The 23986-nt window shown below is 36.0% G+C and overlaps 2 protein-coding genes across 11 annotated transcripts in view; one reads left to right on the forward strand and one right to left on the reverse strand.

Moving 5' to 3' along the window:
* LOC110100825 (oligopeptide transporter 7) lies at window positions 1-18184 on the forward strand. Its single transcript, XM_020828508.2, has 6 exons — window positions 1-650; window positions 775-872; window positions 15656-16225; window positions 16327-16582; window positions 16662-16844; window positions 17201-18184. The coding sequence occupies exons 1-6, from the start codon at window positions 144-146 to the stop codon at window positions 17816-17818; spliced, it is 2232 nt and encodes a 743-aa protein (XP_020684167.1). The 5' UTR covers window positions 1-143; the 3' UTR covers window positions 17819-18184.
* The window catches only part of LOC110100826 (2-keto-3-deoxy-L-rhamnonate aldolase), a 22997-nt gene continuing 11215 nt past the window's right edge, over window positions 12205-23986 (reverse strand). For 2 of the 10 annotated variants that reach the window (XR_002303589.2, XM_020828511.2), the window contains one exon: window positions 17687-17821. The gene's annotated coding sequence lies outside the window, so the exon portion shown is untranslated. Of the gene's footprint in view, window positions 12929-16644; window positions 16782-17686; window positions 17822-18700; window positions 19246-19293; window positions 20104-23986 lie in introns of those variants that run through there. The other 8 variants (XR_002303588.2, XM_020828509.2, XM_020828513.2 and 5 more) reach the window with 7 other exon arrangements.

Genomic DNA, 23986 nt, shown 5'->3' on the forward strand with positions numbered 1-23986 from the left:
AATATTCTTAATATGATATTCAGGGTCATGGATTGAGCTTGAATCATTTTAAATGTCCATCTACCACTGCAGAGAGAAAGATAGGGAGAAGTCATCTCCTGGAGCTGATTCTCAACTGAGAAACAGAGCTTAGCAAGTAATCCATGGAGGACGCAGACGATCGCCTCCAAGAATTACATGAGGAGATCACAAATCCTCTCCTTCCCGCTGAAGATGAGCTTCAAAACTCTCCAATCGAACAAGTCGCCCTCACCGTTCCCATCACCGACGACCCAAATGCGGCCGTCGTAACGGCCCGGATGTGGATTTTGGGAACGGCATCCTGTATTCTCCTCTCTTTCTTGAACCAGTTTTTCTGGTACCGCAAAGAGCCTCTTAGCATCACCTCCATCTCCGCCCAAATCGCCGTGGTTCCCTTGGCCAGAATGATGGCGGCGTTGTTGCCGGATCGGAAATTCTTTGCTGGATGTAAATGGGAGTTTAGTCTCAATCCGGGTCCGTTTAGTGTTAAGGAACATGTTCTGATTACGATTTTCGCCAACGCTGGAGCTGGAAGCGTTTATGCGATCCATATTGTGACGGCCGTTCGGGTCTTTTACCGGCAGAAGATTTCTTTCTTTGTTTCTCTGCTCGTCGTCCTTACCACACAGGTGCCTGCTCCATTTCCCTTTATTATAACTTATAAATCAATTATTATATCGGAAATATTAAGATTTCGATGTAAATACTTTATTGTAAGTTTTTTTTTTTTTTTTTTTAATAAATTGGTGATAGATTTTGGGTTTCGGATGGGCGGGAATATTCCGGCGGTATCTTGTTGAGCCGGCAGCCATGTGGTGGCCGTACAATCTCGTTCAAGTCTCGCTCTTCAGGTATGCTTCGCCATCACTCATCTAATCACTAAGGAGAAATTGCTAAGGGATTATTTGGTTGCAAGTATGGGCTGAGTAAGTAAATTAAATGCAGCAGAGTTCAATTTTTTCCTGTCGAATTAGAAGAAAAATGGATGAAGTAATTTTATTTAAAAATTTGAATTTTTTTTAATAAGTTTTTTTTAATATATTTGTAATTTTTTGTGATTTGAACGCATTTTAAATTCATCACGTATGTGAAGCTTCGTCCGCCGCCACCTCCTTCCAAATTGATAACCACCATTGTCGGCCCTCCGGCACCACGCCGCGCAGGCCACCACCGCCGCCCGCCACATGCCGCGGTTGGCCCGTTGCTTTATTTCAAATAATGGTATAGAAAAAATATGGCTTCTAAATTTTTCTTTACATGCAGCTAAATATCTTAAAATATTTCAAATAGATGATTTTATTAATATTATATTTTGAATACACTGAAGTTTTTAAATCTTACAATCAAATGATGCCCGTCAAATTGAAGAAATTATTATGTGCGGAATCAGAATGCATTCGGATTCTAATCACCATGCGCCATGTCACTCGATGCACTGGGCCCCGTAGTGCATCCGTTGACGTGGCAACCGGTGATTGAAATCTGAATGTATTCGGATTCCGCACACAATAATTTCTCTTTACCCCCTATGTGATTTGCTTTTTTTTTTTAGCATTAATTATTAAATGAGAATAGCTTATGCTTATTTTTTAATTGGATTGATATTTTTGCTATTATTTAATAATATTAATGAAAATATTTTTTTATCATATTAATTTCATTATTAATGTTATTTTAAAATAATATTAACTCAATGCATGAAAGATGTTAGGCTGTTGTGGGTCTAAACGAATCTAACCATGGTTGAGTCAAGCACGATTCACTTATCTTATAATTGGTTTATAACTTGAGCTCATGTATAGTTTTGCTTTTGGGAATTGGGAATCGAGTTGCGAATTCGAGATGGATTAGCACATATTAGGGTGCAGATTTAAGATATAATCAAATAGGGGTGTCAATTTTTGACACGACCCGAAACACGACCCGAATCCTACCCGGAAAAATCCGGGTTCGGGTCAACCCGAACCCGAAACGGGTCGGGTTCGAGTTGAACAAATCAACCCGTTTTAAAAATTGGGTCGGGTTCGGGTTGACCCAGCAACCCGAAATTGACCCGAAAGTGACACGAAAACTCATATTTGACCCGAAAACCCGAGATTGACCCGATTTTGACCCGAAAAACAAATATTGACCCGAAAATTAGCAATTTTAGCTCAAATTCGGGTCATTCGTGTCGGGTCGGGTTCGGGTCTGGAAACCTGACCCATTTTTAAAAACGGGTCGGATTTGGGTTGACCCGAACAGTGCCGGATCAGTTCCGGGTTCGACCTGAACCCGACCCGCTGATCCGAATTGACACCCCTATAATCAAGTGGTTCCAACAAGAGCAATGAGCACAACTCTCAAATTTGATGTCATGTAATATATGAGAAATAGTATGTGACTAGGTAAATTTTGTTCACTAGCTCGTTAATGAGTTTAATTTGAGTTGGCTAGCTAGCATATTGACTCACCTACAGCCTAATAGGCCATCAACTAATAATATGCTAGACTTTTTATATTTCATTTGATGAGGGTGGGCATAATTCATAAAAACTAATAAATAGAATAGAGCTTATAATTATTGTTGTTGGCTAGTATATTTGCACGGTAGAGTAAGAGAAATTTTCCTCCTAATGATGCACGCATATCCAATACACAAACAGATAGTTGAGAGAGCAAGGAAACATCAAAACATTTTTATGTGGGAAATCCATAAAATGGAAAAATCGCATGGTTTTGCCCAGGTGAGAAGATTCTTCTTTACTTGAGTGAGTTATAAAGCTTGATCCACCCCTTAACTTGGAGATGGTGAAATTACAATAATTTGGTGAGTTTGTCGAGCTTCATATGAGTTTTTTATAGTTTGTAATGATCGTGCTCGGATGACAGAGGTCGAAAGTCTTGATAGCATCAACCAGAATAAGGTCTGATATAGGTCGATGATCAGATGAAGGTCTGGTAGCTATCAACGATTAAGCAAAGGTCAGGTGGTGATCAACGATCAGGTAGTGGCTAGTGATAGAGTGGAGGTCTGGCAGTGTTAGGAGGCCGGGTGGAGGTCTGGCTACTACCGAAGGTCGGGTAGAGGTCTGGCGATAGTTAGAGATAGGCGGCTGTTTGGCGTTAGTCGGCGATGGAGCGAAGGTTCGATGGTTGTAGGCAGCCAGGAAAATATCTGGCGACAGTCTGACTGTGGTCAAAGATCGAGCCGAGGTTCGATAGTGGTAGGCAGTCGGGTGGAGGTCAGACAATGGTCGGAGGTCAAGCAGTGGTTTTGTGGCGGTTGGCAATCTGGTGCTAGATCGACGATGGTAGGCAACTAGGCGAAGGTCCTGTGATTGTTAAAGGCCAGGCGGTGGTCCGACAATCGAGTGAAGGTCCGGAGGTGGTAAGTAACCAAGAAGACATCCGACGGAGATCCGGTAATGGTCAGCAGATGGGTGGAGGTCCAATAGTATTAGGTCGTCGGGCTGATGTCCAGTGATGGTCGGAGGCTAGTCGGTGGTGGTTTAATGGAAGTTTGTCTGTGGTGGAGCTCTAGAAGTCTCAGAGCTCTCTCCGCTCTCTAACTAAAATGCCCCCCTTCATATAGAGAGTGGGATGCCTATTTATAGATTTTAAGAGTGGCGTGCTCTATAAATATGAGTAGATTTAGAACAAATTTTGAGTGCTTCATCTAACGGCCCATATATTGATTTCCTTGATCATAAAGCATTCAGCATTTAATTGACTTAATGACGTCCGAATTAAGTGGCCGTGGGCTCATTGAATTAATCTCATCTAGCCGCTCGATTCGACTATAAGCCTGCCATAATTACATACCATACGATCTTCTAATTAAAGCTCTAAAGCTCTTTTAGTTTTTTATTGGAGCCCATTTAATCTTAGATCACAGATATTTTGGTGTTGTAGGATTTGTCTTACTGAGACGATTAATTTGACTTGAAGTTTTCTGAAATTGGAATTCAGATAACTATGAATTTAATTTTAGAAAATGCTAATTTGAATATGCCTCAAGATTCATGCTCGATAAAGGCAGTTTTTGTGAACGTATCAATTGCTCCCCTATTTTAGATGTCAAAGCTTGAGGCATTCGAAAATATATATATCTGAGTCTTTCATAAAGTTTCGATATAAAATTATAATTTTGTAATAAACATAAGTCACAACTGCTCCTTAGACGGAGGGGCGTTTTTTTTTCATGATATGATTATTTAGATAATTTATCCCCCTCAATATATTTTTTAGTCTTTATTACAAGAATTTTTAGGCAATTGCCCCCCCCCCCCTAAAAGTTATAAAATACTATGATCTTTAGGTAATTGTCCACAGTATAATTAAATACATTGCATAGAGTTGTTATTGTTAGGGAATGATGAACCAAATACAAAGAGATATTAAATCAAAATTTGTTCTGGGGGCGTTGTCCCTAGACCCCGCAACTTCACCGAGCAGGTCGAACCCCGCCAGGGGAAGTTTCCCCCTTCGACCCCCAAAGATATCGGCCAACAATTACTTATACTAAATATATCTTATAGATGAGTGGTATAATAGAATAATGTAAGTCAACCTCTTTTTATTGTTATTAGTTTATAAAAGTGATCGTGAAGATGTATTCATTTGAATAATAAGTGTAAAAATATTTCTCAATGTTATACAATTGTTACCAAGTTAAAACCTTTGAATCCAATTTAGGTGCTTGTTGTAGTGCGAAAGCAGCGTTATTTTGTAAGATATTTTAATTCTGAAGACTATTTCTGTGGTTCATTGAATGTAGACGCTATGTTGCCAAATGAGAGGGAGTTGCATGTTGTGATGTTTTGTAAATATCTTTCGGGTTTTTAGCCAAAAGGAACAAATAGAGAAACACAAATATAAGGACCAAAAAAGGCCACGAAACTCACAAGATACAGAATTTTAAACGCACTAAGGACAGTGCGGGCCCCTAGAGGCTTCTTTTGGTGAACAAAGACTCTTACAGGATTTCCTGTTCGGCTTGCGACACGAGAACACCCATCGGACGGTTGTAAATCTCTATTTGGTACATCTTTGTTTTGGTTGGACGGGTAGCTTGACTGGAACAAAAGAATATAGAACAGCTGATCACTTGTGACTACGCCAAGTTCGGACGGAAAGTTGACAAGCTTTATTTTGACGTGACTTCCCGAGAGATGTAAACGAAAAAATCAGAAGTTGACCAAGATAATTTTAAAATTAAATTTGTTTAATTATAGTTTTGTCAGACGTCTACTGTGTATTATATGAGTTAATAAATGTATTTCATGGGTTAATTGGTCTTTTTGAGTTATTGGATCCATAAAAAGTTATGAGCAATAAATGCTTATTACTAAGTAGCTTAGGGACTAAATCATGTTTTACTACATATGCCCACCCTTTGGAGTTAGGGGTGTCAATTTCAGGTTACGGGTCGGGTTCGGGTCGAATCAGGAACTGATCCGGCACTATTAGGATTCGGGTTGAATCCGGTTCTGATCTGTCACTATTTGGATTCGGGTCAACCCGACATATTTTTATAAATGGGCCAATTTTTGGAACAGTCAACCCGACCCGACACGGGTTTACTAGATTTGGCTGAAGAAGTGTATAACAATGGAGAAGTCATGTTGTTGGATTTAGCGAGAGGCATTTCAAGGATGGAGGATATTGAGGTGGGTACATGATGATGAGTTAAAGTGAGATTTGTGTGGATTACTTCAAGGCAAAGTGGATCTGGACTATGATGATGCAATGATGAATTTCATCAGTAGGTTCGGTACTAAATGATGACTTAGTGATTGAATGATTAATATTTTGGTGGGTATGGGCATGAGATTTAGGAACTTTTATTTGGTCCGATCACAGGACGTAGCTCTACGTTCGGCCGCCAATAGAATCGCGCCACGCGTTCTCACTATTTACCCCGCGCCCCGACAACCCGGCCCGGAACGGACCCAGGATGGCTCGATATTTCTCGATTTTGCTCGGCATTGCTCGGTATTGCTAGGTATTGGTCGATTTTACTCGGCAGTAGCTAATACCAAGTAAATATCGAGCAAATACCGAGTAATACCGAGCAATACCGAGTTGTACTCGGTACAACTCGGCATTGCTCGGTATTACTCGATATTGGTCTTCACAGAGCAGTATTTCTCGTCATTGTCAAGCAATACCGAGCAATACCGAGCAAATACCGAGTAATACCTCGCAATACGTGAACATAGCATTCCCGGGTTTTGGTCCGGGTCAAGTCGTCAGGCCGCGCGATAAAGAGTAAGAGCACGTAGCGACATGTTATTGGCGGCCGAACGTAGCTCTACGTCCGGTTAGAGGACGTAATAATTGTTCGAGATTTAGGGATTTTATTCTTGATGGAAGAATTGTAGGACATCGATGTTGATTGTAACTAAAGTGGAATCTTGGTTTGATCTAGTTTCAATGATAACAACATTTTGGAGATGGGTGGCACCAGGGGCGGAACTGTTCATGGGTTAGGGGGGGCAATTGCCCCCCCTCAAAAAAAAAAAATGGAAGAATTGTAGGACATCGATGTTGATTGTAACTAAAGTGGAATCTTGGTTTGATCTAGTTTCAATGATAACAACATTTTGGAGATGGGTGGCACCAGGTTAGAGAAGGGTAATTTAGTAACTTGACCACATAAATTTGCTATTTTGCCCCCCTTTGCCCTAACCCGCCGATTCCACGAACAAAAAACGACGCCCAGTCACGCCAGCCAGAGCTTCTCTCGGTGATTCGCCGTTCGCGCAACGGCGCAAGAGGAACTGTTCATCTGGCTTCGTGAATCGCATTATCGCAAGGCTTCGTTCATTCGTTGTCGGCAGGATCCTCTTCCCTTCGTGGCTTGACTGGCTTCGTGAATCACAGATTCGCAAGGGCTTCCGACTTCCGTTCAGTGAGATCTAGGTCAGTTTTGATTGTTCTGTTTGTTATTTTTTGTTTGATTTTTTGTTATTTTGATGGATTTTCATACCCAAATGATGTGTGTTTTATGGTATTTCATATTTTCATGGATTCATGGTGGCTTTTAAATTTTTTTTGCTATATCTATTTTCATACCGAAATGAACAATAAGAAGGATGATGTGTATCCTTTGGTTTACAAACTTATTACTTTATCATTAACCTTACCAGTTGCAACTGCTACGGTGGAGAGAGCATTTTCAGCCATGAAAATTATCAAACATCGATTGCGTAGTAGGATAGGTGATGATTGGCTCAACGATTGTCTTATGCCTTACATTGAAAAAGATGTATTTGATTTGATTCCCAACGTAGATGTTATCCAATATTATCAAAAAATGCAAAATAGATTGATAAAACTGTAATGATTTTCAATTTTCCTATCATAATGGAATACATGATTTCACTTTGAATTATATCATCTTTTTTTTTATATTAGTCTATTATACAAAGAAAATTTTGCCCCCCCTAAGATGAAAGGCTGGTTCCGCCCCTGAGTGGCACATTTGGTGTTGTTAATGTGGGTTTTACCTGCACTAGACAATGAGAGGCTCAACTACTGCACCATTGTTTATAAGCCCAGAAGGATCATATGATAAATGACGAATTGTGTTCACCGAAAACCTTAGAAAATGAGGGATTGAGGAAATTTTGGTTAATTTCATTCATATCTAAATACACTCAAAGGGAGGTATATATAGAAATACAAGATAGTTTAGGACTCCTTAAACGACCTATTAAACACTAAATGCCCATAGCTATTTATGAACTCAATTGATTCAGAAAGGCTTATTAGTTTACCCTATATAAGGCAAATGCCTAACAAAATGCAATGCAAAATAAAAGCAATGCTTTTTTATTTATTATAATGCACATATTTTAAAGTAATATCCCTATTATATTTTTATTTGGCTAAATATTCTGCAAACAAAATTTTGGATTAAAATGCCTCTTTTGAGAGTTAATTCCATATATTTATAGATAATTGTTAAATTTTGAGATGAATGATCTCATTTTTTTTACTGATGTGAACTCTTTTTTTTACTAACATTTCTCATATTAATGTGAAGAGACATATTTGAAATGGTTTGAGTCAAATTTAAATATAATATGAATAGATTTGGACCCATTTCAATCTACACAAATATAGAGACTTCGAAAGACACGATGTCGTAGTTGATGACTAATTGTAATTGATCAATGCACTTTAAAGGTCTACAAATATCAATAGAAGGCTCGTTAAGTATATATATCGCAAAGATTTTCTCTACAGAGAATTTGGTTCCAAATAAGGTTGATTTGGATTCTGGGTGTCGAGGTTTCTCAAAAGAGTAAGCTCCTAAGTTAAACTATATCCCAAGCATATTCGAGAACGCTCTCAAGTAGAAATTCAATTCTTGTGTTCAAACTAGGCAGGATTGACGTAGATCTAGTTGGGTCAAAGCCGGATTGGTATAAGAGGGCTCTATCGAGGAGGAAATGAGGAACTTCTTGAGAATCAAGGTAGAGTCAAATATAACTAAATTGATGTTAACGAGAAACTTAATACTCCACATCAACTATATGGAATGGCCAACATCAGGTGTATAGTGCCATGTGGCTTCACCTATGTAGAGGAAAATGAATAAGCAGATGTATGAAAGTGAGCATATAATGCCCCTGATTAAGATCCCATGATCTAAACATTTTGTATCCGTTTATGTACTTCGTCAACTTAGTCACTTAGTGACCTGAGGATCCTTTCTAGCAATCATAGGTTATCTCATTCATGGGGACATCTTAGACTGAGGGTATTGTCTTAATCCTAGGTTAATGGAAGGGAAGTACACCCTACTACTATATGAGGGAGAAATTCAATCATTTACAATCAAGAATGCCTTAATATTTTCTCAATATGCTGGAGAAGATTTGATGAATATGAATGATCTTGACTTCTTCTTGATGTGGTTGTGAAGATGGGACATATATTAATATCTTCTTAATGTGGTAGAGAAGACATCAGTGGAACTTATAGCTTGATCATGTGGGATCAAGAAAGCTTGTATATATCATTAATATAATAGCTGAGATGTTGAAATGAGACTTACAACTCAGTTCTATATAACCAATAAGACTTGAATATCTTCTTAATGTGGTCCAGAATACATTAAGAATGCGATGGAGATCTCAAATATCTCAATGTAATTGGAGAGACATAGAATAGAATGAAATTATAGGAATGATGGGTCGTACAGCTTGATCATTGAGATCAAACAAGCTCAAACATCTCCTCAATATTGTAGAGATATCAAAATGGGACTTATAACATGATGATCACATGTGATCAAGAAAGCCTGACTGGCTCTCTAATATGATATAAAAATAGATCCTTAGACTTACATCCTTTCTGGTTTAAGAATGCCATTCGGCTCACCTAGCCGCATGTGAAAGAGTTACTCATCCCTAAATTGTAACTGAGTAGACATAACCAAGGTGGGGGTAAATTAGATATTTAAAAAAAAAAAATTTGAAAGAGCCGAAATATAACCAAATGATTAACTTTAAATTTTTTATTTTAAAATTTTAATTTCAAAGCACTTTGAGAACACGAATAAGAAGATAGTTTTATAAAAACTAAAGTTTGGCACAAAATAATATATATAATATTTAAAACTAAGTAGACTTAAAATAAAGGGCAAATCTAGAAAATAAAATTAAAATATGTAAGTAAAGTAAAGCAGTAAAAGAAAGAAAAACGCACGTCCAGTCCTCGAGATCTTCTTCTGAATTTCACTAGAAAGCACTCTTTCTACAGTTAACAAGGTGGAGAAGCCCTCTCCGTTCCTAGGTAGAGAATGACCTTTGCACAGCTCTTCAATCCCCAAAATGCTTAGACTCCCTCTTGCTTCCTAGCATGATGGAGATACCTCACTCCTGCTTCCTTTGTGATGGAGATTAGGGGTGTAAACGAGTTGGCCCGACCTCGAGTACTAATGAGATTGAGCTCAGCTCATTTACTGTTTAACTGGCTCGAACTCGACTTGAATTATTTTTCCTAGCTCGAGTTCAGCTCGTTAGCTCAAGCTCGAATAAGATGCTCGAACTGGGCTCGTTAGCTCGATATTAAGTGTATTTTTAAAAAACTTTCTTCAATAAACATGTAAAATAACTGATGATGGTACTAATTAAAATTAATAATAATTTTGCATGTTTAACACCGTTGAAATTTTATGTAAATAAAAAAAGCTAAGTGATATGCATTCACTTTAATATACAAAAAATATCTTTAATAAACTTTAAATCCCAAGCAATCAACACTAATTTATCTCTCAAGCTCATTAATAATATAGACCACAATAGCATTATGCATTTACTTTAAAGTAAAACCAAATTTAACATTAAAAGAGTACTGAAAAAAAATTACAAAGCAATATCTCATATCACACAGAATTTTTTTAAGAAATTTCATCATACATGAATATAATAACAAAATTTGCAAAGTAATAGCAAAGTTCACAAAAATCTCATATAATCTATCTCCAAATGACCAAAAATATCCATAATGCTTAATTTTTATATGCTTGAAAAATGCTCTGTTAATACTAACACCAACAAATAAACATATGGAGAGAAAGCCAAATGAATAAATCAAGTTATTCATGAAGCTCATGCAAAGTGAAATTACAAATACAGAGTATGATATAAAAGAATAATATAAATTAAATACAAGTAAAACTATAATATGTAATGCGTACCTTCAAGTAGTGAATTTGCAAATGAAAAAAAAATAATAATTATAAGTATTCTTGTAATTGTTACTAGTGAAAATGTGTAGAGGGATGTATTACCTTTCAAGATTCTGCTAAATTATAGGTACTATTATATCCATCTCTTCATCCTCCTCTTCCTACAAGTAATTTACATCCAATGTACATATGTAAGCATTAGTACTGCCAAATAAGAAACTTTGAAAATAAAAACTTCAATAAATCATTACCTTGATCCTTCCTTTAAGATTGTATTGAGAACTAACCTAATTTGATCCACATATGATGGCTTGAACTATCTCAATATCAAGTTTGGAATGGTATAAGTCAACAACCATCTCTCTTGCTCTAAATATTGACTCAGAAGCAACTATGCTGATTGAAATAACAAGGATATCAACAACCATTCTTGATAAGTTGCGGTACTTAAGTTGGTTGCTCTTCCACCATGCTATAACATCGAAATGATGTCCTGCAGGACAAATTTCTAAACCATCCTCAAGATACTTGTCTAAATTAGATTTGACGGGCTTCTTTTATATGTTTTGTGAAACATATACTACAAACTCTTGCCAACCATTGTACTTATTCCCACCACATTCTTGGGTACTTCTAGAATCACCACTTGAACCAGTAACACTTGGTTTTCCCAATCTAATTGTGCCATCTGTACCATTCACGTCCTCTTCAAAGGAAGATGTATATTCTTCATATAACTTATAAAATAAGCTGCGGACATATGAAATATTTTGTATGGTTTCATCACTCTCATTGATCATTAAAAACACATATTCTATGACCACAAACTTCATTTTTGGGTCCATGATAGCACCAAATGCTATTAACAGATTCACTCACCCGAATACTTGTCAAAATTAGCCTTTTTTGTCATCTCCTTAATGGAAATATCTGAAGATCCTTCCCCATCATCTAAGACTTATTTTATTGTATAAATATGTGAAAGAAACAAGTTTGAAGTGGGATATCATGATCCTGAGATGATAAATGTTGCCTCATTAAATAATCCCAAAACATCACATATTGATGGGGGCGGTGGAGTAACTTAAATTACTTGTGAAAATAATTTAGGGCTCTATCAATCTCTAAATAATATTTAGGTTTTCTTTGATATAAAATTTATAAGAACCTCACATAATATATGTAAGAGTACGTGCTGAATCAAGTAATATAGTGATAGAGTAGTGTATCGATCTCACGAGGAAGAATATTTACTTGCAAATACTAGTATTGTCTACTTCAACTATAATAATTTTATTTTATTAAATAAAAATAAATTTTGGTGGAGATTCAATCACTTAATTCAAAATAAAAAATAATTAAATGAAATGCTATTAGTACTCCATATTTTATTTATATCATAAATTTAAAATTAGAGAATTTAGTTAGACATAAAAAAACAAATGAAGCATATTCATTTTTATTTATTGCACAAAAAAAGAAGTATAGAAGAAAAAAATATCACCATATATGTTCAATGATCTCCTCTACACTCCTGGAATATACATAATTGCTTCCACAAACACTTTAATAGAATGTACCTAGCACTTCTCTGAATTCTCTTAACTATCACTCATAATAAAAAATCAGAGAAGCACTATAAAACCTAAAATAAAATAAGTGATTGAACTCCCCTACTAACATTATAGATAGACTATTGTGTATAAAAATACAAAAAATGAATTCTGGTGTTGTGATGCTCGAGACACTTACACCGCGATGCCCATAAAATGAACTAACGCCACAGCGCTGAAGGTTTCCTCTTCTGTGACGCTTGTTAATATGGACCCGCAATTTAATTAATCGATGCATTGCTTCATTGGCAGATCGTGTCTTGAATAGTTACAACTGTAGTGATGCGGCGTTGCTGATGGTTTAGCGTTGTGATGTCTATGTGGCACTTCCTTGAGTTAGTGGCGCTGGTATTTGGCACCGCAGCATTATGCAGACAAACACTGAGCTTTGCGGTGCTGACTCCACTGACACTACAACACTGGGATAGTTGGATGGGCTTTGCAGCGCTAACTTCTTCAATGTTGCGGTGCTATTAAACAGAGACTGGACACTCCTATGTCCATATTTGGGCACTCCGGAATTGTTATTGATGGCGCTGCGGTGGTATTGTGTCTGACGTCGAGTTGTTGTACCATACTTTAAATTTTGCTCATTTCATTTATTTTCCTACACAAATATAATTAAAACAATACGTTTTTACTTACAAATTAATATCAAATATAATATTATTTGCACTTATCAAATCTTTCCCAGCTTAAACTCTTGTTTGTTCTCAAGTAAATAAAAGTTTATAATTTTGATTAAATGATTAACCAAAATAAAAATTGACAATATAAAATTATTAAAATATGGGATAATACATCATTGGCTAGAATTAGAAAAAAGAATCAAAGCTATATTTCTAGTTTTAAAAAATATCAATACTTAAACTTAATCAATCATTCTTGTGTTTACCTAATTTAAAATTATATAGATTATAAATTTAATTTTTAACTTTTGAATATTGAAGTGAATAATATAGTTTATTTCAAATCTTAAGCTTTCACTGATACTAATTTTTAAATATACTTGTCTTTTTCTTTTGATATTTTTCATTTCTCTTTTTTTTTTTTTAAAGAAGTATTCATAGTTCTTCTTCTTTTTGCTTTTGTGGAGTACATAGTTAATGATTTTGAATATCAGCTTCTGCTTTAGGATTCTCAAAGTTTTAAAAATTTTAATGTATGGACTTGATGAGATTACTAATTTCATCTTCAGGTTAGCTACGATTTCAAATTTTAATCTACTCATATTTAATTTTTAATATTAATTATTTATCTTATAGTTTTTAAAAGTTAAATTCATAAAGGTATAGCTTATAAATTCAAATTAGGATAACAACTCAAATGATTGAATGAGTTAAGTATTAGATTTTCCAACCTATAAAGTATAAGAAAAGTTCATTCAAATTAGGATCTAGGATTTTATTATTATCCTATTTTTTTAATAATTTTTAAGTATCATTTTTATAAGAGTTAATTAAATGGTCATAATATAAAAGTAATTAGAGAACATTAATAATTTAACCATGAAGAGAATATGCTAATATGTAAATAAACATTATAAACACATGTTTTCATTTAAGTGATAAAAAGCGCATAACAAATGTGTTGAAAACAAACATGACATATCATTAACATAATTATGATTAATACTAATATCACACATACATGGATTATCTCCCAAAAGCTTTAAGTTTGAAGTCTTCAATCAGATTATACCAATCATTACTTCTTTCAGAATGAACCAATTCAATTATTTCTTGCAATTGATCAATATCTCATTCTAAATAAGGTTTATATATATGGCCATATACATGTATTTTAATTATAATTGGGTTGATTATCTTTTAGGTTATGTAGTTTCATTATTATAGTTGTAATTGCACAATAGATCTTCTTCATGAATATGATCATCATTCTACTACATGTAGGCATTATATTTATCTTATATCATTGATACTCATTACCCATATTTGTGTATAATTGCTAGTTCTCCTTTACACTATATAAAGAACTCTCCACCTGTTCTCTCTTAGTCTTTTAGACAAATGCTGATGGCCTTTGATGTGCTCAATTATTTTTCTTATATGAGGGAGAGAACAATCTGGAAGGTGAGCATTGGACATCAACGACTAACAATTACATGGTTTTAACAGCCTTTAGATAATGGTCGATTGAGAATATTAAATATTAGGAAATGGTTGGTGAATAGCTAGATTATTCTCCTTGTAGGAGGGGAATTCGATGACTAGAAAGGCCAACATCAGGCGTTGGGCATCAATCGTTGACAAATGTCAAAAGTTGTACAATATATATTGAATGGTTGGACATCAAATGATAGTTCATGATATGCTCAATCATTCTTGTTAAGAGGGGAGATGGTGAATAGGAAGGCAGCTGTTGTACATCAGAGGTTTACAAAGCTTTGATTAGATTTGCCAGATATTTACACCCACAACAGGTCAAGAAATTATAACAAAATTTTCAAGTGCCTGTGAAATGATGAAACATGGAAGCTTTATTATGTGGGACAATAAATTTCAAATAAAAATCATAGAGGAATGAGTTTCAGTGAGAAAAATAAAAGGGATCAATTGCATTGCATAATGAGGTTCAAAGGGATCTTTTTTCACAATGATGAGTCATTTGATTATAACCTTCACTTGAGCAAATGTTGTTTGGACACGTGTTATAAAATAATTGAAATTAAATTTTGAAATTTGATTTCTCTATTTATTTGATTAAAATGCAAGTTATTGTATTTGAAAGCATTTTTCTTAAAGGTGAGAAGTTTCATAAATCACTTTAATTTTTGTTTTTTACATAAGGGAATAATATATAAATTATTCAAAAATTATAAACATAAAAGAAGATTGGTAATGCATATTACTTTCATTGATAATTATAATACCAAAAACTAATAGAATAATGTATAAAAATGAAACTCATAATAATTAAATTAAATATAGGAACTAACTTTTCAAAAAGTGTGCGCAAAATAAATAAACATCTCTCAAACTCTTATAAATCAAACTATGATATAAAAAAATAAACGCATGAAAGTCTGCTAGGGAACTTCAACTCTCTAAAACGCTGAAGTGTGGCAAAGGTTTTACTCGGTCGATGATAAAAGAATATAAATTCTAGGTACATCTCTTGCATAACAGTAGCTTATATTGTAGTTGCTTATTTGTGCTAATTCTACCATCAATGCATTCGGCATGAAAGCAAGAATAATGAAATTTATAATACTAATAAAGGAAAATTTTCTGTAGTGAATGTGGCAGAGATCAAGCATGGAATAGCATATGGTGCTCTAGAGTTTACCTTAACTGTAAAATCTTGTTTGCAGTGCGCTTCATGAGAAGGAAGTTCGTGCAAAGGGCAGCCTAACTCGCAACCAATTCTTTCTGGTTGCCTTCATCTGCAGCTTTGCCTATTATGTCTTCCCAGGTTATCTCTTTAGTATGCTCACATCCCTTTCATGGATCTGCTGGATCTATCCAAACTCTGTCTTTGCACATCAACTTGGCTCCGGCCTCCGTGGGCTTGGAATTGGTGCCATTGGTCTTGACTGGTCCACTGTTTCCTCCTACCTGGGCAGCCCCCTTGCTAGCCCCTGGTTTGCCACGGCTAATATTGCTGCAGGCTTCTTCATCATCATGTATGTCATAAGCCCCATAACATATTGGCTTGACGCCTATCATGCCAAGACCTTCCCCATATTCTCTGACAACCTCTTCACCTCCAATGGACAGATCTATAACGTAACAAGTATCATAGGCTCTGATTTCCACCTTGACCTCAATGCCTATGAGAAGAATGGCCCAATCCATATGAGCACATTTTTTGCAATGACTTATGGAGCAGGATTTGCATCACTCACAGCTATTATCTCACATGTACTCTTGTTCCATGGAAGGTAATTAAGCATCTTATTGATCTCTTCATATCCAATGAGTTCAGGGAGTTCAGGGTTTTTGTATTTGTATTTCTTAGATCTTTGTAATCAATCAATTGCAGTGAAATATGGCAAATGAGCAAGTCCGCATTCAAAGACAAGAAGATGGATGTCCACACAAGACTTATGAGAAGATACAGACAAGTACCAGAATGGTGGTTCATCTGCATACTTGTGATCAACATTATCCTCACCACCTTCGTCTGTGAGTACTATAATGATCAGCTCCAGCTACCCTGGTGGGGAGTTCTATTAGCATGCGCCATTGCCATGTTCTTCACTCTACCTATTGGCATCATCACCGCGACCACCAATCAGGTACTCACTCGGCATCCTCACTATTTTTCCAATCAGAAATATTTATTTTCAAATTCTGAACTTCTCCTTCATGAAGTAGAAGCCTGGATTAAACGTTTTAACGGAGTACATCATTGGATATTTGTACCCTGGTCGCCCTGTTGCGAACATGTGCTTCAAGGTTTATGGCTACATCAGTATGTCTCAAGCCTTGATATTTCTGCAAGATTTCAAGCTTGGTCACTACATGAAAATACCACCAAGGACAATGTTCATGGCTCAGGTTAGTTTAATTAAAAAAACACTAAATGAAAGGTTTTCAACGATCATATACAGGGGAGGAACCCCATTGGGGTCAGGGGAGGCAATTACTATGGTCTTTAGATAATTGCCACCAACAAATATTAATGAGAATTCATCATTGAACTCCAAAAATATCCTTCAAACCAAAATTTGCTCCGGGAGCGCTGCCCCCGGAAACCCCCGCAGGGGCGCTGCCACTTGACCTCCGATATATATGCCTTATAAGTTTGCCCCAATGAAAATTAGGGTTGGTTCACCCCTGAATTCATATATTTTGTTCCAAGATTACAATCAAACACATCCATACCTGATTCGTGTTAGTATTCATCTTTCTAGGTTGTGGGAACTATGATTTCTTCTTTGGTCTACCTTTGCACTGCATGGTGGCTAATGGGTTCCATTCCCAACATATGTGACAGAGAAGTCCTTCCTTCAGATAGCCCATGGACATGCCCAGGCGACCACGTCTTCTATGATGCCTCTGTCATTTGGGGACTCATCGGTCCTCGCCGGATCTTTGGTGACCTTGGAAGCTACTATGCTATAAACTGGTTCTTCCTTGCTGGAGCCATTGCTCCACTCCTTGTATGGATTGCCCACAGAGCATTCCCTTCTGCAAAGTGGATAAAGCTTGTAAACGTGCCGGTGTTGATTGCCGGCCTCGGAAGTATGCCACCTGCAACGGCGGTCAACTTCACTACGTGGATCATTATTGGGTTTCTTTCAGGCTATGTTGTGTACAAATACCATCGAGAGTGGTGGCAGCGGCATAACTATGTGTTGTCAGGGTCGCTTGATGCAGGGTTGGCATTCATGGCGGTGCTGCTGTATGTGTGTCTGGGACTGGAGAACATTACCTTGAAATGGTGGGGCAATGAACTGGATGGTTGCCCTCTAGCGTACTGTCCAAGCGCTGAAGGAGTTGTGGTAGATGGATGCCCAATCTTCTCTTAGGGTCTGTTTGAGGGAAAATTATTAGGTACAGACACTGGATGTAGAGATACACGTCCGGACATTCACTTAAAGTGTGACATGTGGAGTGTGTTTTTGTTATACTTTTTGTGTGTTTTATCTGCGTTTTAGTTGTACTTTGACTGTCCTTTTGTTACGCTTTTTGACTACGTTTTGGCTGCACTTTTGATGAGCTTGACTTAAAGTTCCGTGGACGCATTAAATATATAAAGTCACTTCACGTGTCAACATTTTATTGAAGTCTGGACGTATCTCTACGTCTGATGTCCGCACCTAATAACTTTCGTTGTTTGAGAAGACGTTCTTATACATTGCTTTTCATATCATAATTACAATTCTATTTTATTATTACTTTATTGTTGTATTCAAGAAATTTGTATGTCAAAAAATTATTTTTTGTCAGTTTTAAAATAATTGTTTTTCTGATAAGATTTTTGTTTGTAACTACTTTCCGTCCCGAACAGATCCTTAATGTCTGTTTGTTGCTGCTGTGGCTCAACTGTGTGTACAACTACAGGTATGTCATGCATGCAAATTCTATGCTGTAATTAATATTCGGGAGTGTAACACAAGGCATGGAGGAATGTAATAATTAAATTTTATTTATCAGTAATTGTTTGGATTCGTATATTTGACTGCAAAAATGAATTGTTTTGTCTCCGTAGATATTACTAGAAAGAATACAATAAGTAATGGGTAATGAAGCGCATTATGATGGTAAAAATTCGTCCCAAATGAAGCTTTAGTTGCAGATAAGATAACATTCATATTATCAATTGATTTAGGATTTTGACTCTAGGCATGACTGGCAACAAAATTTTCCTTATTTTATTTTTATTTTTATTTTTTTGGTAAAAATAAAGGTTGAGCTTAACTTCATTAATAATAAATAAATAAAATTACAACCCAAAAAATTTGACCAACATACAACTAATAAGTAAAAAGGAAAAATAGATCAAAGCCACCACAACTATGAAAGGAAAAGAAATATCTACACCCAAGACATGAAAAGCCTCTTATAGACGGCGAATTATTGTGTACGCAAGTAAAATAAGCAGTAAATACGCAGCATCCGAACCTTATTCTGCGTTCGAATTGCGTACACAATAATTTCTCCTTATAGACAGACTCAAAAAGTCCTGAACTCCACAATAAAAAAAAGAAGACTCCTACAGAATTCAAAGAAAAGATAGGGCCTAACAAGAATTACAAATTTGATTCAGAATGCCCAAATATAATTCTCCAAAATTGCATGTAAGACCATTGAAGAAGCTCCTTGGTTGCCTGTGGGCCATCCAATTGCAATGTGCAGGTTGCCATGTCGACCCCACAAGGGAAACTTAGAGCGCCAGAGACATTCATCAGTGTCTTCAGAATTCTCCATCCCCAAGAATCAGTAAAAATACATTCTGTAAATTTTTTATCATGAATGTTTAACAAAAAGAAATTGGTAACTGTAATTTTTAATGTATTTTTATTTATTTATCATAATGTAGTTTTTGAAACACAACTTGGTAAAAAAATCAATTACAATGTAGCTCAAGTAATTTTTAAAATTGATGTTATTGGTAATTGTCTGTAATAAAATCATTTATAATTATGTAAATCCTGCTTATATGTAAATAATTTAGACATTATGTAATTCATTTTATTATGCAAATCATTTATACATTCTGTAACTCTATATTTGTAATTCATCATATTTATTATAACTTAACAGTCTACATTATGTTTTTTTTTTTTATTTATAATCATGCAAATCTTCATATATGTTAGAACTTCATTTTTATATGTTACAGCGGTCTACTAATTGTGTCTTTTACTAGAGATGGTCTAAGGTCACGATCTTCCTCATAGATCTATTACTTGAATGTTTGGTCATAGAAAAAAGTTGAGCACTAAACCAACTGGGTCTAAGTAGGGTGATGAAGGACAGGGCCAGAGTGTTTCACCATTGATATCATCACCAACACCTAGGAGTCAGCATTAGTTCCTCACTAAGCAGGGTTAAGGACAGACATATCCAGCTGTGGTTAGTGTACCACCCCATGCTAGATACTTCCCTCCTAAGTTTACGAGTCCTCGATTTCTCTCTCCAGAGCAGACATACACATCTTCATTCTATCCATACTACCCATCATCAACATCACAAATAGCTCCATCAACTTACCCTTACCATCCTTACCGCCACCTCTATTATTATCCATTTCTTGTACAGCCAGAACAAGGTAGACCATCAACATAAGCAGAGGTTGGTGCTAGGAAGCCTGCAACAACAGAGGATAAGCGTGTACACATAGAGCATGAGGGTGATACATAGGTTAAATTTATTTTGTAAAGTTATTGTAATTTAATATATTATATGTTATTGACAAAAAAAATTACATGCAGCTTCATTCCCTCAAGGTAGCTTACCCACAAGATTCGTGACATCATATGGAGCAAATATGATGTTCATTACTTATCATGCAAGAAAATCCCAAAGGAAGATAGGAATATGTAGTTCATAAACTTTATTATGCCTATGTTTTACAAAAAAAAAATTAGGTTTTTGCCTTAGCATGATACGAGGATCAGAACTTTGAGAGAAGAGACTCTACTCATACTAGGAACATGTTCACCGACATTAGAAAGTCTGGGCAACGCCTATTATGGATTGGCAAGAGAGTATGAGATGATTTGAGCAGAGCTTGGGCAAGCCCTGAGTTCACCAAATTGAGAGAGAAGAATAAGCAAAATACTGCACCTGCTTGTGGGGGTTTAGGAAGCTCTTTTCATACGGTTGGTTCAATGCCTCATACTGAGCATAAACGATGATTGGTAAAAGATTATTTTAATTAATTTATTAAATATATGTACATTATTTTAACTATATTTTCTATTTACATAATGAATATCTTAGTCAGGAGTTGATACCACTAGAGCTATATACAAAGACTCACCAACATCAAGCTGATCATCAGTAGATTGATGAGAAAGAGAGAAAAACTCACATAAGTTTAATTTTTTAATAAGAAGAAGAAATAAATAGAAAATTTATTTTATGAATTTATTCTTGTATGATGATTTTATACGACTTCAGGATAGTTAGCAGGTTACTGGTGAAAAATCATCTTCAGGATCGATCCAGTATTATGAGTAACATATGTAGTCAGAAGTTGTTGGAGGGAGGCAGAGGGGGAGGACTTACAGCTTAGGTTTGCAGAGATATATTTATGAGGGTAGTACATCTACTTCAATATTTTATGATATTATTAGAGCTGAAGAAACTGTCAATCAGAGTATTGCTGCCTTGACAAGAGAGATAGAGGAGATGAGACAAATTCAAGCTGAGATGCAGACAGAGCTCGAGATGAAAATTAAAAGAAAAAGGAGCAAAAGCCCATACTTGAATCACAGGACAGTAAGGGCACGGACGATGATTAATTGTTATTATTTGTTTGAAGAACGAGTTGGTGTATTTTTAACTTATGAATGTAAAAATATTTATTTTATGTTTTAAAGATTGTTTAACAAGTTAAACATAGTTAAACTTTATGTTTAACTAAGATTAAAAGTTTGCGTAGTATATATTTTATATTTTGAACTGTCAAAGCATATGTTGATTGTGGATATTAGTGTATTTTTTATATTATATTTTGAACTACCTGAATATATAATTAAAAGTACTTATTTTATGTTCTGAATTGCCTGCACGCACTTGTAGAAAATTGTTTGGATAGAAGGGGTGTTGTCAATTTTTTTTGCAATTGTTACAAATTTCTAGCAGCTAACCGACATTTTAGCAGTAGAAATTTCGATACCGGATAGCTGAAAAAATTGTCAATTATTCTATTTGCCACCGGTAATCCTACAGTTTCACAATTGAAAACACCGGTGGTTTGACCACCAGTAATACCGTTGGTTTACCTGTGGTTTTGAGAACAGTAATTTCCGAATGTTATAGCAGCCGGAAAGCCGCCAAAAAATATTACCGCTGCTTTCGATTTCCTACGTGGTTTCTTTTGGCGGTTTTAAACTGCCAAAATTTTTCAAAATCACTAGAAAATTATTGACGGATATCACCGAAAATTGCCGTTGGTAATAGACGATTTTCCTGTAGTATTTGCTTCCCGTGGTTATTACCCTCAACACCCAACAAACTCTCGCCTCGCTCACCACTTTGTATATTCCTCGACTACTCTAATTCAGCTGGCTATTGTCATACAACCCTCTCATAAGTAAAATCATTCTCTTGCCATGTCAAATTCCATGAACATTCCTTTCCATATCACTCCACAACCTAAACTCCATAAGCTCCTATTATCCAATTTCCATCATTTCATATCCCCTCCCCTCCCATACTATCTCCCCTCACTCTTAGCTCCACTAACCTCACAGCTTTAAATTCTCCATCGTCTCCATATCCTAATTCTCCACAGACGTCTAGCACTCAACCTCACGCCTCTTACTCCATTTCCAATTCAATCATGTCCCCACCACCACTTCCTCCAAAAAGATCAATACATCCAATGCAAACTTGTTTCAAAATAGCCTCTCTCAAACCCAAACACATATTCACTCCATATACTCTTCTTAACACCACATTCACTCCCAAATAGTTCTCCTAAGCTCCACAATTCATTGGTTTGCATCATGCAATGTTAATAGAATTTGAATCCATTCAACTTGAAGGCACATTATCCCTAGTCCCACTGCCTCCAAATCAACCAGTCTTAAGTTGTCGCTGGATATTCAAAACAAAACCCAAATATAATGGCTCTCTTGACAGCCGTAAAGCATGCCTTGTGCGTTAAGGTTTCAACTAAGAATCTGGTATAAACTTTTTAAACACTTTTGGCTCGATAGAAAAAATGTCAACCCTCTACATTCTCCTCATCATTTCTCTCCACAAGAAATGCATGTTCCCTAGTTAGAAGTATCTAATGCATTCCTTAATGGCATCCTCACTGACATCATCTAAATGAAGCAACTTCCCATCTTCGATAACACTACACTATATACATGTGCGCAAACTCCACAAAGCTCTCTGAAGTCTCAAATAAGTTCCATAAGTTCCTCGCCAATGGCTCCAAACATTTTCCAAATTTCTCCTAAATTGTGGCTTTCATCCTAGCCACTTAGATCCCTCCCTCTTCACCCAACACACCACCACCACTTCTACTTTTCTACTTATATATGTCAATGACATTCTCAACACCAATAATGACCAAACCACCATAAATACTGTCGTTATAGATTTGCATGCTCAATTCTCAACACCATCAACACTTCCTTGGCTTTCAAATTCTCTCCACTCCCCATAACTACCAACTCAATCAAACACAATATGCATCATAAATTCTCCAAAATTCTGGCATGGGCAACTACAGACCTGTGGCTTCCCCTATCTCAGTCAAATCGACCAAACCACCTGATGGAAATGACACAAACCCAATTCTGTATCACCAACTTTTTGGCTCTCTTAGATACCCCGTAATCACTTGTCTCTTGATATTGTCTTTGCCACCAACTAATTTAGTCAATTCATGCACAACCACCTTAATACCCACTTTCAATTTTCAAATGTCTACTCATATACATCAACGAAACCACTGTCTTAAGCCTTCCAATATTGGTTGGTGACCTCACACTTCGTTCATTTTACTAATTCCAACTAGGCCACTTATTGCAAAGATAAAAAACTATAACAATATAATGCTCATTTCTTGGTAACACATTAGTCTCTTTGAGCATAAAGAAACATTCCACTATTCCCAAGTCCTCCACCAAAGCCGAATACATATCTCTTGTTGTTGTTGCATCCAACATCGTTTGGCTTCATCGCCTCCTTGTTGAATTTCACATTCTTTCCACCACCACTACTCTTCTGATAGGAAATACTTGAGTTCACAAGTAATCCAAGAGGAAATACTTGAGTTCACAAGCAACCCTAGCAATAATTGGCCCAAAGAAGCGAGATAATAAAAAAATCTGTATGAAATCAATCTAAGAGCGATAGATTGCAATAGAAGAATCAAAACAAACAAACTCCAAGCAAGATACAATTGCTCCTCAATTCGAGAGGATGAACATCTCTCCCAAATCTCTATATTGTGAATCTAAAGCCCAAGACACCAAGGAGACTCCAAAAGAACAACTCAAATCATG

The sequence above is a fragment of the Dendrobium catenatum genome, unplaced genomic scaffold, assembly GCF_001605985.2.
Source record: "Dendrobium catenatum unplaced genomic scaffold, ASM160598v2 fragScaff_scaffold_1203, whole genome shotgun sequence".
Lineage (NCBI taxonomy): Eukaryota > Viridiplantae > Streptophyta > Magnoliopsida > Asparagales > Orchidaceae > Dendrobium > Dendrobium catenatum.

What these genes read in the sequence shown, in the direction of transcription:
- LOC110100825 (XM_020828508.2), top strand. Translation starts at nt 144, where the DNA reads ATGGAGGACGCAGACGATCGCCTCCAAGAATTACATGAGGAGATCACA. An exon ending in TCGTCGTCCTTACCACACAG is followed by an intron (nt 651 to 774) that starts GTGCCTGCTCCA and finishes AATTGGTGATAG; the next exon opens with ATTTTGGGTTTCGGATGGGC. An exon ending in GGACAATGTTCATGGCTCAG is followed by an intron (nt 16,845 to 17,200) that starts GTTAGTTTAATT and finishes TCATCTTTCTAG; the next exon opens with GTTGTGGGAACTATGATTTC.